At 48.7% G+C, this 12,703-nt stretch overlaps 1 protein-coding gene across 1 annotated transcript in view; it reads left to right on the forward strand.

Moving 5' to 3' along the window:
- Nucleotides 1-5,747, forward strand: part of CORO1C (coronin, actin binding protein, 1C) — a 36,879-nt gene extending 31,132 nt beyond the window's left edge. The window contains exons 7-10 of the mRNA XM_014542462.1: nt 431-576; nt 1,823-1,880; nt 1,982-2,227; nt 3,307-5,747. Coding sequence (XP_014397948.1) covers nt 431-576; nt 1,823-1,880; nt 1,982-2,227; nt 3,307-3,426 — 570 coding nt within the window. The 3' untranslated portion in view covers nt 3,427-5,747. The remainder of the gene's footprint in view (nt 1-430; nt 577-1,822; nt 1,881-1,981; nt 2,228-3,306) is intronic.
- Nucleotides 5,748-12,703: the final 6,956 nt, after the last annotated feature.

Here is a 12,703-nt window from a genome sequence, read left to right on the forward strand (position 1 = left end):
TTAGAAAGTCTTAGTTTTTATTATCATCCGATTGTCTGACGTTAGTGCCCTCAGGTCTCTGAACGACACTGCTGTTTGCCAATGAACAACTAACTCAAAGCAGTAGTCACCTTCTCAGTGGTCCTTCTGGTCTTTCGTGTGTCTTTTGAAGTTGAATTGCAATGCAGTTGCTTGGCAGAGGCGTTACAGTTTTGCCTGACTCTGTCTTGGCATCTAGCCCTCAGTAAAGGGGATGCTAGTGTTTGATAGGTGAGGGCTTACTCTGCCGGGATGAGAAACCATCACGTGCGTTAGGCCTTTAAGGGGAAGAAAAGGCCAGCCACTGCAGCAGAGTCCTGATTAGCGCTGGGTTTATAGGGGAGAGAGATGGCCACTTAAATCGGATGTTTCAGTCAGTAGTAAACACACACATGTCTCCCATTTCTTGTAGGGTGACAGCAGTATCCGCTATTTTGAGATCACGGATGAATCCCCGTATGTCCACTACCTCAACACATTCAGCAGCAAGGAGCCTCAGAGAGGGATGGGTTACATGCCCAAGAGGGGACTCGATGTTAACAAATGTGAGATTGCCAGGTAAAGAATCGGCATGTAAAGCATTGGAATTGTTCATACCATCTGTGTTCTGCAAGAGCAACCCAACCACATGCAATTCTGTGATGCCCGGGTCTTTCTACCCTTGTGTGCGGCCCAGGATTAGTGTCTCATTTCCTGCCCCTCCTTAGAAGCAGGGGTTTTAGAGCAGGGAGGCACCTTTCAAAATCATCTCATCTAAACAGGCCCCTCCCCATTCTTCAGAGTCTATGACTTGAAGTGCAGCGGGTACAGTGGCTTCGTCTGCGTGTGCTGGACACTTACTCAAATAGTGAAACCATCATCTCTTATATGCAGGCCGAGGTTGGGGCCAGGGTCCCTGGGATGGAAATAAGGAATGGTGTTCCTGCCCTGTGGGAGGATGAGCCAGGTTCCAAAGTAGATTGTGGACCTCACGGATCCTAAACTAGGGAAGCCAAAGACCTACAGTGGGGTGTTGGGTTGGGGGCCCCTTGATTTGGGAAGTGTGATAGAATTCCCACCCCTCTGTACTACGCTAGATTTTTAAAAAATTTCTATTTCATAATGCTAGTGGGCTTCCTAAGGGGAAGGCTCTTTTCTCATGCTAGTCAACAGAAGATACTCAGGAGACTCACCACTGGCCATTTTAAGCAACAGAACTAGGAGCACCATCTTATCAGGCTAAGATCCTAGCACGCATTATATAACACTCCGTTTCTACGCATGTTTGTCTAAGTGTGCTATTCTGCTCACACACTTGTTAAATAATTGACACATCTTTAAAAATAAAAAGAATTTTTAAGCTCTTTGTTATATTAATCAGTATGGGTTGTTGTTGTTGTTGTTGTTGTGTGTGTGTGTGTTTAGTTTAAATACATTCAGCTCTGTATTGGTACTATCTAATAAGTCATTGTTTGTTCTCTCCTGTCTGTTGACCTTATCATTTTCACAAATTAATCATTGTCCGTGGTGTTATTCCCACCACAGTTGATCTGACCTCAGAGAGTTGGAATTCGACTGTCACCATCATGCATAGAGCTGTTCCTGGTTCTTGTCTCCCATGCACCATTTCCTTGCGTAGCTACGCTCAGCTTCCATTTTGTCATCTGTAAACTGGGAATGCTAAGTTCTGGTGGGGCAACTGGGGTGGTGAGCAGAGCCTTTTGTCTCCCTGGAGCTTTGTGGAAAAGTGGTTGTTAGTGAGCCTGTTGGTTACTTGGCCTCCTATTTTACTTAATGCAACTTTGCCTTTATTTCCCTTTTGAAGATTCTTTAAACTTCATGAGAGAAAGTGTGAACCTATTATCATGACTGTTCCCAGGAAGGTAAGTGCCCAGTTTTCTAAGCAATCTATGCTTTTAAAAGTTTTTAAATCCCCACCTTTCTTCTTCCTTACTTAAGGGTTTCCCCAAAATGTCTCTTGTAGTCGGACCTTTTCCAAGATGACCTGTATCCTGACACAGCGGGGCCCGAAGCCTCGCTGGAGGCAGAGGAGTGGTTTGAGGGGAAGAACGCAGATCCAATCCTCATCTCCTTGAAGCACGGATACATTCCAGGCAAAAACCGGGATCTCAAGGTGGTGAAGAAGAACATTCTGGATAGCAAGCCCACTGCAAACAAGAAGTGTGACCTGATCAATGTCCCCAAGAAAACCGCAGACACGACCAGTGTGGTAAGGCCCACAGGAGGGTGAGGGTGTGCATGGCTGGCTCAGGCCTGGTCCTCTTGCAGCTCCTTCTAGTCCTGGCACTGGCAGTGCTGTCCCAGCTGTGGACAGAGGGGCTTTCGGTGAGTGACAACACCCAATATGATAAAAATGTCCTGTCATGACACTGGAATTGGGGCCATGTTTGGCTCCTTTAGGTCTTTTTTATAATGACAGTCTAGTATGGTCTTGGATAGTAAACTGGAGCCCTTTGGGTTTTTCTTAACTGTCTTTTCCCAAACTGTACACCCCACCCATCTCTGATGGGTAAAAGGAACATGAGGGCGTGGGTCACAGCCGCCCAGAAGAGAAAGTCCTGGGAAGGAGGGAGTTACGGGTGGGCTCTGATGTTGTTGAGTGAGTGATAGAGGATCGGCCAGTGAATGGGACTTAGCCACTAAGATGAACGTGGGTAGGAGGTGGGGAGTGGACGGGCTGTGGAACAGAGTTCCAGGAGCCGGAGGGGAGGGCGGTGAATGGTCAGTGGGAAGGTAAACGGAATGAAGAGGCAAAGTGCCTGGAGATGCTGGAGTTTTGTCCATGACTGAGGAAGCCATGTGGACTTTGGTGATTGCAGGGTTTCCAAAGGAATCATTTTCATGCAGGGGAGGCTCAGGCCTCTTTAGAACAGTTAGCAGGGCAAAGGATTTAGCTCCCAAGAAGGCTTCTGGAAGGAGCTCTGTGGCCTCTGGAAGTTTGCTCCTCACCTTGGTCAGATAGAGGTCACTTCTGGTGGAATTGCATGATGGGGATTTAGGGTGGCCTAGGAGAATCAGTCTTGTCCTGCAGTTCAGTTGTGGCATCCAGGTCGTGCACAGGCACAGGCTAGAAGCAGCACTGTGAGGCGCTGTTGTTTTGTTGGGGGCTTCAGATGGACCGGCCAGCATTAATTACTTGCTCATGAGGCCCAATCTGGCGGCTGTGGCTTTTTGCTCCTCCCACAGTGGAAAATTCCATTCTCTGCCTTATCATTCTCACTGTGTTGACCTTTGTGTACTGTTTTTTAGTCACCCTCTTCCCCTCCCTCCTTTTTTTTGTTTCCTTAGCAAAATGAAGCCAAGTTGGATGAGATTTTAAAAGAGATCAAATCTATAAAAGACACAATCTGCAATCAAGATGAGCGTATTTCCAAGTTAGAACAGCAGATGGCGAAGATAGCCGCCTGAAGGTCCACCCCACCCCCCAAATGGGAGCAAGAACTCGGGCTTGGTAGCTGGTTGTTGGTGTGGTCCCGGGGAGGGCGAGAGGGAGGCACTGCCATTCGGAGGCATTCATTTCAGATTTGTCAACCAGCGATAGGCCCCATTCCAGTCAGAAAGCAACTCGTCTCCCAAATTTGCAGAAATGTGATTTAAAAGCTGAGCTTTTTATCAGAAAGCTTTTTTGATGTTTTAAGTGTTATATGTGACTTGTTGAAATTTTAAAAGACAAAAGTGCTACTTTTAAAATCCAAGATACTCTGAATTTTAGGAAACCAACCAATTATGATTCAGTTTCGTGCCCAAGTACCTTTTTTTTAAAAAAAAAAAAAAAATAGGGACAAATGCCACATTGCTTTTTATATTTCTTCTTCTTTTTTTTTTTTTTTAATGTTGCCAAACCAAAAGAAGCTTTTTTTTTTCTTTGTATTTTGCTACTTTGCAGTATTTGTGTGTGGGGTTTTTTTTTTTCTCCTTAATTCAAAAGGGACAGCACTGTGTATGTTTATAAACTAAATGAAGATAAGATATTATTTTGTATAAACATTCATCTGAGAACAATCAGAGCAGTAGCCACATCGTGCTGGCTCGTTTGCAGCACAAACCTGGTCATTGTAATGACTGTACACAAGGAAGACTTGAAAAATCACGTGAATTCGTATTACCACTCCTCTCCTTTCATCGGGTCTTCTGGTCAGAAATGCGCATCGTATCGTTTACTTTCCTCCTTTCTCTTTTGTAGAAATTGGGTGGTTGTACCAGATGGAATTTTGCTTCTTGGTCACCCTGTGCTTCAGATGATTATAATCTAACCTAAACTAGCACGTGTTCCTGCAGTTTTGTTGTCCACGTAGACGCTGTTGCATTCATCACTTTAAACATCATGTTTCAGGTTTCAATCAATACTTGACAAGGGTGCCCGGGACAAGAAGACACACGTACTGTGGAGTGTTCCCTCTTGCCCATTCCAGCAGCTTGCCTAGCTCTCGAGTGCAGTGAGGGACTGAAACCGAGGGAACTCTGAGGGGAGTGTCAGCCCCGCGCGGTCCTCTGCTTTCCTGCACGTCCCATGCCGACCCCGACCCCGTGCTGTGCTGGAGGAAGAAGCGGCTCTTCATGCACCACCGAGCTCCTGCCTCCCTCTTCCTCGAGTAGGCAGCCGCCTCTCTCAGGGCTCCCAGCCATTCCTCTCTCCTTCCTGCCTTTCACCCATAACTGCTTTCAGCTAAGGTGAGGCCACAGGGTGCTATTGAATACGGAGACTGAGGGGAATGGTCTAGGATGGAGCCAGACCAGGAGCGCAGATCTCTGCTGTAGCTTTAATGTGTACAGAAGGGTCCCTTTGCACCCTGCACACACACTAACCCGCTACACCCCTCCAGCTCGCACCCAGGCTTTGTCAAAGCACAGAGGCTCCCCAGACTCGGGGTGGGGGGCGGCCCACAGACTGAGCTCTGCTCACCCGTTCCATTCCAGGGTCCGCTAGAACTTCCTTCCATTTCCATTTTGTCATATTGCATGTTTGAGAAACAAAATTTAAGAAGCCTCTGTTTTGCAAGGAGTGAGTGTCTGTGATTGAACGTGAGACATATAGTGCCATTGGGACCACAACGGGAACTCGTTTGCACATGCTGGTGCTGGTGTGGGGCCAGGACTGGCTGGTGGCATTTGAATACGGGAACCAGGATGGAGGCAGAGTGTGGACAGTGGGTTGGGATGCACAGGCAAGCTGGGGGGTGTCTGCATAGAAAAGGTACCATGTTCTTAACCGATTCTGGGATTGCTGTCTCCATAACTCCAGGGCCTCTGAATGTTTGGTGTGGTTTTGTGTCTGTGTGTATTTTTAACATTGAAGTGGATAATGGGACATAAAATGGTAATTACAGTGACATATTCAAACCTGTACGTTTCTTTATCAACGTAATCTGCTGAGGACCTTCATTTTTAAGATTCAGAAATGTTTTGAGGTTCTGATGTTAAATTAAGTAAAAGTGTTGCTGATGGTGGTGAAACACCCTAGGGAATGTGGTGCAAAGGGAAGAGGGAGGACAGGAAAGTCGCCCTGATCTCAGTGTGCTTGTTTAGTGAACGATGCCCAGTTAGGCGCGGCCTCGCCTGCAGCAGTGTGGATTGTGTTTCCTGTTTTGTCTTTTTTTGTTTAAGCCGTGCTATCCCAGAGGAGAACCAGTGAATTACTCCCAGATCGGCTCTTATAGAGCAGCCATAGTATTCTGTCAAAACACTTGCTTCCATTTTCAAAGATAAAAAAAAAATCCTTGATTACAAAATGGTGTCCGTGTTCATTTCACACCGCGGCGGTCTCTGAGGCGACCCTCTGTGTCACTGCTCCTGACAGGTGACTGTTCCTCCCCGCGGGTAAGTACAGGAAGTGTGGGGGGCGCTTGGCTCCAGCAGGAGGGGCCAGCGTCCCGGGCCTGGATATTTGAATCCTGCTCACTGCCTTCGCCAGGGGGTGACCTGGGCAGGTTGCCTGACCTCAGGGGATCCCTTTTCTGCCTGGAAAGAGGATGGGGATTTCATTCTGCTGTAGATGAGAGAATACCTGTGTCTGACCCCCCAGGAAGCCCTCATTGCACAGCTGCCCTTGTTACTATGAGCAGATTCCCTGACAAGACCTTCGAAAGCATTTTTTTCGTTCAGTAGAAGGAAATTTCCCTTTGGGTTGGCTGTGATTTTTATTCCAGCAGAAGGCTTTCAGGGTCACTTAAATGTCATGGCCCTTTTTCAAGGGCTTCCCTTTTTGCACTAAAACATCATCTCATAACGTTCAGTGATTGTGGCAAAGACTTTCCCACTGTTTGGTTTTTCTAAACGGCTGTGAATATGACCAGTCGGTGCACAGCTTCCCTTCCAAATACTTCTAAAGTTGCTGAGAAGAATGGCGGCCTGGGCCGTGGTCAGTCCGTGGCTGCAGGAAGTGGAAGTTGGCAGATGCTGTCTGCAGCCCCTCGGCGCCCAGGTCAGGGGGGCGACGCGTGGTGTGGGGTGTTTATGACTGACTTGGCACCTCGTTTCTTTGCCAGAAGACTCAAAGGTCACCATGCTGGCCCCAGACGGCCAGCCAGGCTGCATCGAGGGAGAACTTCCCCTTTTTTAAAGGTGACTTCCCTTGCTGTACTTGATGTTGGGTCTGGAAAAGTTTTGTTGGTTCTTAGGAATCTGTTAACTCTAAGTGGCCTGGCCGCTTTCTGCTGGCCCCTGAGAACACCCTGCAGCCCTCGTCACTGTCAAGGACACACCTTTTTCAGACGGGCCAAGCTGGACAGTGCCCCTTGTTCCTTTAAAAAAAATGTTTTAAAGTCCTTTTCTCCACTGTTAGAGGTAGTTATGCAGATTGGCACAGCCTTTCCAGAGGGCAGTGTGACAGATATATCAGAAGGCTCACATGTTCTTACTATTCTTTTTACATATATTTTTATTGATTTCAGAGAGTAAAGGAGAGGGAGAGAGAGGTCTAGAAATACCAACATTAAGAGAGAATCATCGATCGGCTGCCTCCTGCACGCTCCCCACTGGAGATCGAGCCCGCAAACCAGGCATGTACCCTAACCAGGAATTGAACTGTGACCTCCTGGTTCATAGGTTGACACAGCCACTGGGCCATGCTGGCTGGACACATGTTCTTACTTTTGACCCATGATTTCACCTCGGGGAATTTTGTCCCAGGGAAACTAACAGATCTATTCAGGAACGAGAAGAGGAGAAAAAACAGTCCAGCTGGTTAATTTACTTGTCACATCCATATGTTGTAATATTGTATAGTTCAAGTCATTTAATAGTATTTCAGGATATTGGGCTTCCACCACCAGTATATCGCAAGTGTCTTACAGTGAACTGTTACTAATGTCATCAGAAAAGTGAAATTTGTGTCACAAAAAAAGAATTCTGTCCAACTCTCTCTGCCTTGAAGTCACTGTGAGGTAAATGGTGTTAGTTGGCGTATAAAAGTACTTTTTTCAAAGGTAAGATGGGGAGGGTGTTGAGTCCGTTAGACTAGACTTGTTCATACAAACATAAAAGGCCTGGCTCCATGACCTTGAATAAAGATGGATAAAATAGAATACCCACCCCAGAAGGGATGTTTTTGACAAACCCTTTTAAGGGTATATGCACATACAGTGTATATTTGTGTGTAGAGTAAACGCCACAAATGTTACTATGTGGACGTAGCAGTCATGGATAATCTATTTAATCGGATTTTTCATATCAATGTCTTCATTCCCAGAAAGAAATTATTAAAATTAGTGTATGAATGATAAATCAGCAATACATTAAAACAAGCATCACAGATCAGTGGTGGGAGGAAATGGTGTGGTTAAGTAGCTCAGGGCATGGACTCGTTAGAGCCTCCTGGTGACACCATTGTACATTGTTAAGTCAATAGTTAAATGAAAGGAAACTATTTCAGATTTAGAAAAAAAAAGTAAGTTCCTCCTTGTCTAGACTTAAGACTGGGGAAAACCATTTGTGATTTTAAAATCCCAAAGCAATGGAATAAATCACAGAGGAAGAGAGAGATTGGCTACATAAATATCAGACTTTAAGATGTCAAAAGATGAAGGCTGTACAGACTGGGAAATACATTTTCAGCCAATATGATATGGGATGTATATTTTAATATGCTCAATCTTGTTTCCACCTGCCACCTCTGATTGAAATGGGGTGATGTCACCTCCCTAGTGGGATGTGTCCAATTTTAAGTCCCAAAGGATAGCACCCTGGTCCCTGGCCCCACCAATTTAGCCCACCAGCAAGCAGTTTATCAGACGTCGGGGTGGGAGGACTTTGCTAGGAGGCACGGGTCCTGGTGTGCTTCATGAACCTTCTCCAATTGCAAGTTCTGGAAAAGGTGGAAGGGAGAAGTGGGGAGTGGGAAATAGCTCCAGATCCAAAGATACTGGCTGCAACGTTTGCTAGATCAGTTGGAATGTGGAGGGAGGCGATTTTAGAGAGAGGCTGGGGGGAGCTTTGAAATTCAGTGTCATTTTACTCTACTGCGTGGAGAGGAAACTGGGTAAGAAAACATTGTGTAAGAAATGGGGGCATGAAGGGTTTGTGTGGGGAACACACGTGACAGACTTCATGGTGAGGGACCTTGGAAAGAATGCCAGCCCATTGCCCAGGGAAGACAAGTGACTCCAATGCTCAGCTCAGGAGTCCGAAGGCAGGTGAAGAGCAAGTAGATGGGTCTCTTACCAAAAGGCAACCATGTGCTCTAGATGGGGACTGACCTCTAGCTGCTTAGGTTTTTCTCGTTTTAAATGGAGGCTTACATCTCAAAGACTAAGAGTTTGGGGGAAAGGGTTTGGTGGTTTGGGGACAGCACCGGGGAGAAATGATTCCAACGGGATCCCAGCGGTCAGCTGCAGGCTTAGGGGAAGCTTCGGGTTGAAAGTGACATCAGTTTCACAGGGGAGGCGCCAGGGCCTCACCTGGTGCCAGGTGCTGTGTGCACCAGGGCTTCAGGTACAAATAAGGCGCCGTCCCCACCTTCCTGGCCAACCTGGGGTGTGAGTAGATGACAGTGCAGGGTGCCTTTGGGCCGTGAGGTGCTAGGGAAGCTGGGGAGGGGTTGCCAAGTGTGTTAGCCTCGCCTCCACCAGGTGCCTCAGGTCCCGGCAGCAGGGCTCGCCTTCACTATAGTGAAGCTCTGCTGTCTCATTCCTCATCCTGCCTGCCCCCCAGACTGGTTCTGTTTATCCTGGCATTCACTGGGTCACTGTTTTTACAGTGAGAGTGTAAAGGTCCTGGCGAGTGGCCAAATGGCCCAGCAAGGAAAGGTGTTGAGGCTCCGTGCCTTGAGGGTCAAGAAGCCAACCATCAGGATTTCAGCAAAAAAGAATCCAAGCTTGGGGACGACATCGACAAGCCTGAGAACCTGAGAACCGGGAAGTTGCGCCATAAACAACAGGAAGCTGTTGCAGGTTTGTTTCCCCGCCCAGATGCCCTTTGGGTTGTGGAAGGTACACAGAGCCTCTCATGGTTGCCAAACGCCTCAGCTGCGGTTCCAGAGTGACACGAGTTCTTGTCACCTGGCCAGGGTCTGCCGGAGGCAGCGTAGCAGAACATCAGGAAAGGCGGCAAGATGATGATTTTTTAAATCCTCACCTGAGGATATGTTTTCATTGATTCTTAGAGGGAGGGAGGGCGAGAAAGAAACATCGATGTGAGAAAGAAACATCTATCAGTTGTCTTCCATACACACCCCAATGGGATCGAACCTGAAACGTAGATCTGTGCCCTGACTGGGAACCAAACCCGAAACCTAAGTATGTGCCCTGACCAGGGACTGAACCGGCAACCGTTTGGTGTACAGGACGATGCTCCAAGCAACCGAGCCACCCGGCCAGGGCGAGATTTTTTTTTTTTTTAATTTATTGCAGTGACATTGGTGAGATTGTTATACGGGCATCTGGGCACCTGCCAGAAACCTTCTGTTGTAGAGACCAGACCATTTTTTGAACTGGTTCCTCTATCTCCACTCACCTGTTCCCTTTTTTGTTTCCAGAGTGATGTGTTCTAGCACAGAATCTGTCAAGATTTCCCAGGGAGACACAAGTCCACACGCTCTGAGAGCCCCCAGGGCCCCTGCCTCCCAGCCCACCTGATCCCTGTCTCCTCTGCTAACCCCACACATAGGCTGTCAACGACCCATGTTGGCTCCAGCTTCAAAGTACATCCATATCCCACTGCTTCTCCCACACCTTCACTGTCACCCCACTCGTCCATGCCCTCCTCATATGACTCTGATGTGGACTGAGCGCCTGTGTTAGGGTTCCCCAGAGAACCCATAGGATGGGTACAAATATATGCAGAGAGATTCATTATAAGGAATTGGCTCACACAGTTACGGAGGCCAACCAGTCCCAAGCTCTCCAGTCAGCAAGCCGGACACTCGGAAAAGCAGATGTTCCATTTGAGTGCCATCTGACCGTCAACTGGTTAGACCAGGCCCACCCACAACACCGGCAGCCCATCTGCTTTTCTCAGTCTACCCAGAAACACCCTCCCAGCACCCTCACAGTTTGACCAAATATCTGAGCACCCTGGGGCCCAGTCACATGGAGACAAAATGACCAGCACAGCTTTCAAACCAAGCTTCCTGTCGTCCCCTGCGTTAGTCTCAGCACAGCAACCGAGTAACCTGTTAAGGCCCTGAGCCAGGGCTGGGCAAACAGGCCCGAAGGCCAAATCCAGACCTCCGGGAGCTTATGGAGCCCACAAGCTGAGAGTAGCGTTTACATTTTTAAATGATTGAGAAAAACCCAGAGGGACAGTGACAAGTAGAACTCACATGAAATTAAAATTTTAGTGTCCTTAAGTTAATTGGCATCCAACCACGCCTCTTTGTTTCAGCATCGTCCATGGCTGTTTTTTTACATTTGCAGAGTTGAGTAAATGCAACCGAGACCCTGTGGCCACCAGTAAAATATTTACTATCTGGCCGGTTAAGAAAAAGCTTGCTGACCCCCGATAATTAGGCTCAAACCCCTCCACAACCTCTCATCCCACTCAGAGTAAAAGCTGAGATCCTCACGCCTGGCAGAGGCCACCTGTCCCTGCGGTCTCTCCAACTTCCTCTCCTGATTCCCACCCCACTCCACCCCCCGCCATGTTCACAAGGCCTCCTGCCTCTGAGCCTTTGCATGTGCTGTTCTCCCTGGACCGCCCATCCTCCTCCCACCTCCAGCCCCTGCACGGCTCCCCACTCCCCTCCCTCCCCTGCCATCTTCCCCTTTACATTTTATTACCATCAGATCTCTGGACTCTGAGTTGGTGCCGGTCTCCCCCCAAATCGAATGTAAACTCCGTGAGGACAAGCACTTATTTCCTTCTCGATGGTATCCTCAGGCTCTGGCACATCATATCAGTAAATATTTGTTGAAGGAATGAATGAATGGAAAATACAGACATCTGGGATGGGGGTGCCTAGTGGATTATCTGTGTGGCAGGGACTTGCTTCCAGAATCCAGCTCTCCCCTGGCCACAGTTGACCCCAGGCTGGGCCACCGCGCTCCTGGGAGTTCCCTGCCGTGTGTCCTATCTGAGTTTTTGTTTACAGGGACCTGGGAGTTGGGGAAGCCAGGGAGCCAGCAGACAGAGCAGATGCACAGTGTTGAGGAAGGACTTCTGGGTCCCCTTTGCTCCCTAAGTCCCCACCGAAGGTCCAGCTGCATTTCTGACCTTAAATCCCACGAGCTACCCTGGGAATCCTATTGCCACTGAAGCCAGTTTGAGTCCTTCCTCGGGCAGGTCTGCTTCAGGACCCTCTGCGGCCCCAGGTCCAGAGCTCTGCATCCCTGCACCGCCCAGGGCTAGCACTTGGGTGGCTGCCTTGGCCTGGGTTCCTTCCGCTGCTAACCTTTCTGGTGCTGCTAACCTTTCTGGTGAAATCCTGGGTCTGGAGCAGGTTTCTAGATTGGATTGCCCTCCGACCGAGTTTGGGACCAGCCCCTGAGCTGGCCACCCTCTGGTGCCCAAGCCGACCAGGTGACCCCTGGAAGCCCTGTCCTCCCTCCCTCTGGAGGAAGCCTGCTCCTGGGCCTGGGCTGAACAGGAACTCCCGGCAGTTCCGTTCCCATTTGAGAAGGGGAATTGCGTCCTAGCTGCAGTGGCCCCAGAGTGGCCATTTCCCCTTTAAATGACTCAAATAGGCAATTCTCAGCCTCTGAGCCTTCCCGAGGACTAGCAGGGAAGCAGTTGGGTAGGATGCCCCCCCCCCCCCCCCCCCCCCCCCCCCCCTGGGCCTCTCTGTTGTCTATTTTTCGAGACCTTTGTTTTTATTTGAATGAAAGGTCCCGTGGCCGGCAGGTAAATTAGGTAAATTCACACAGGTCACCATAACAGATAGAATAATGGAAAAGTTTGAAATATCGCCAGGATTACCAAACATGTCACTCAGAGACAAGTGAGCAAATGCCTTTGGGGAAATGGCACCGATAGACTTGTTCTAGGCAGGGTTGCCACAAACCTTCAATTCGTAAACCAAAAAAAACACACAAGGAAACCCACCCCCCAACGGTACATCTGTGAAGTGATACAGCGAGGTGTGCCTGTATAAGGACACACCCACGGGGGCACCCGTTTGCATTTTGAAACAACCTGTGTGCAGGGCGGGGTGTGCGCCCCTCGGCACCTGTCCTGAGCCCCACCTCGTGCAGAGCACAGGCCACACTCTGGAGAGCTCTGCAGCCCCAGGCCCCAGCCTTTGCCCATGGACTGC

The sequence above is a fragment of the Myotis brandtii genome, unplaced genomic scaffold (assembly GCF_000412655.1).
Source record: "Myotis brandtii unplaced genomic scaffold, ASM41265v1 scaffold303, whole genome shotgun sequence".
Lineage (NCBI taxonomy): Eukaryota > Metazoa > Chordata > Mammalia > Chiroptera > Vespertilionidae > Myotis > Myotis brandtii.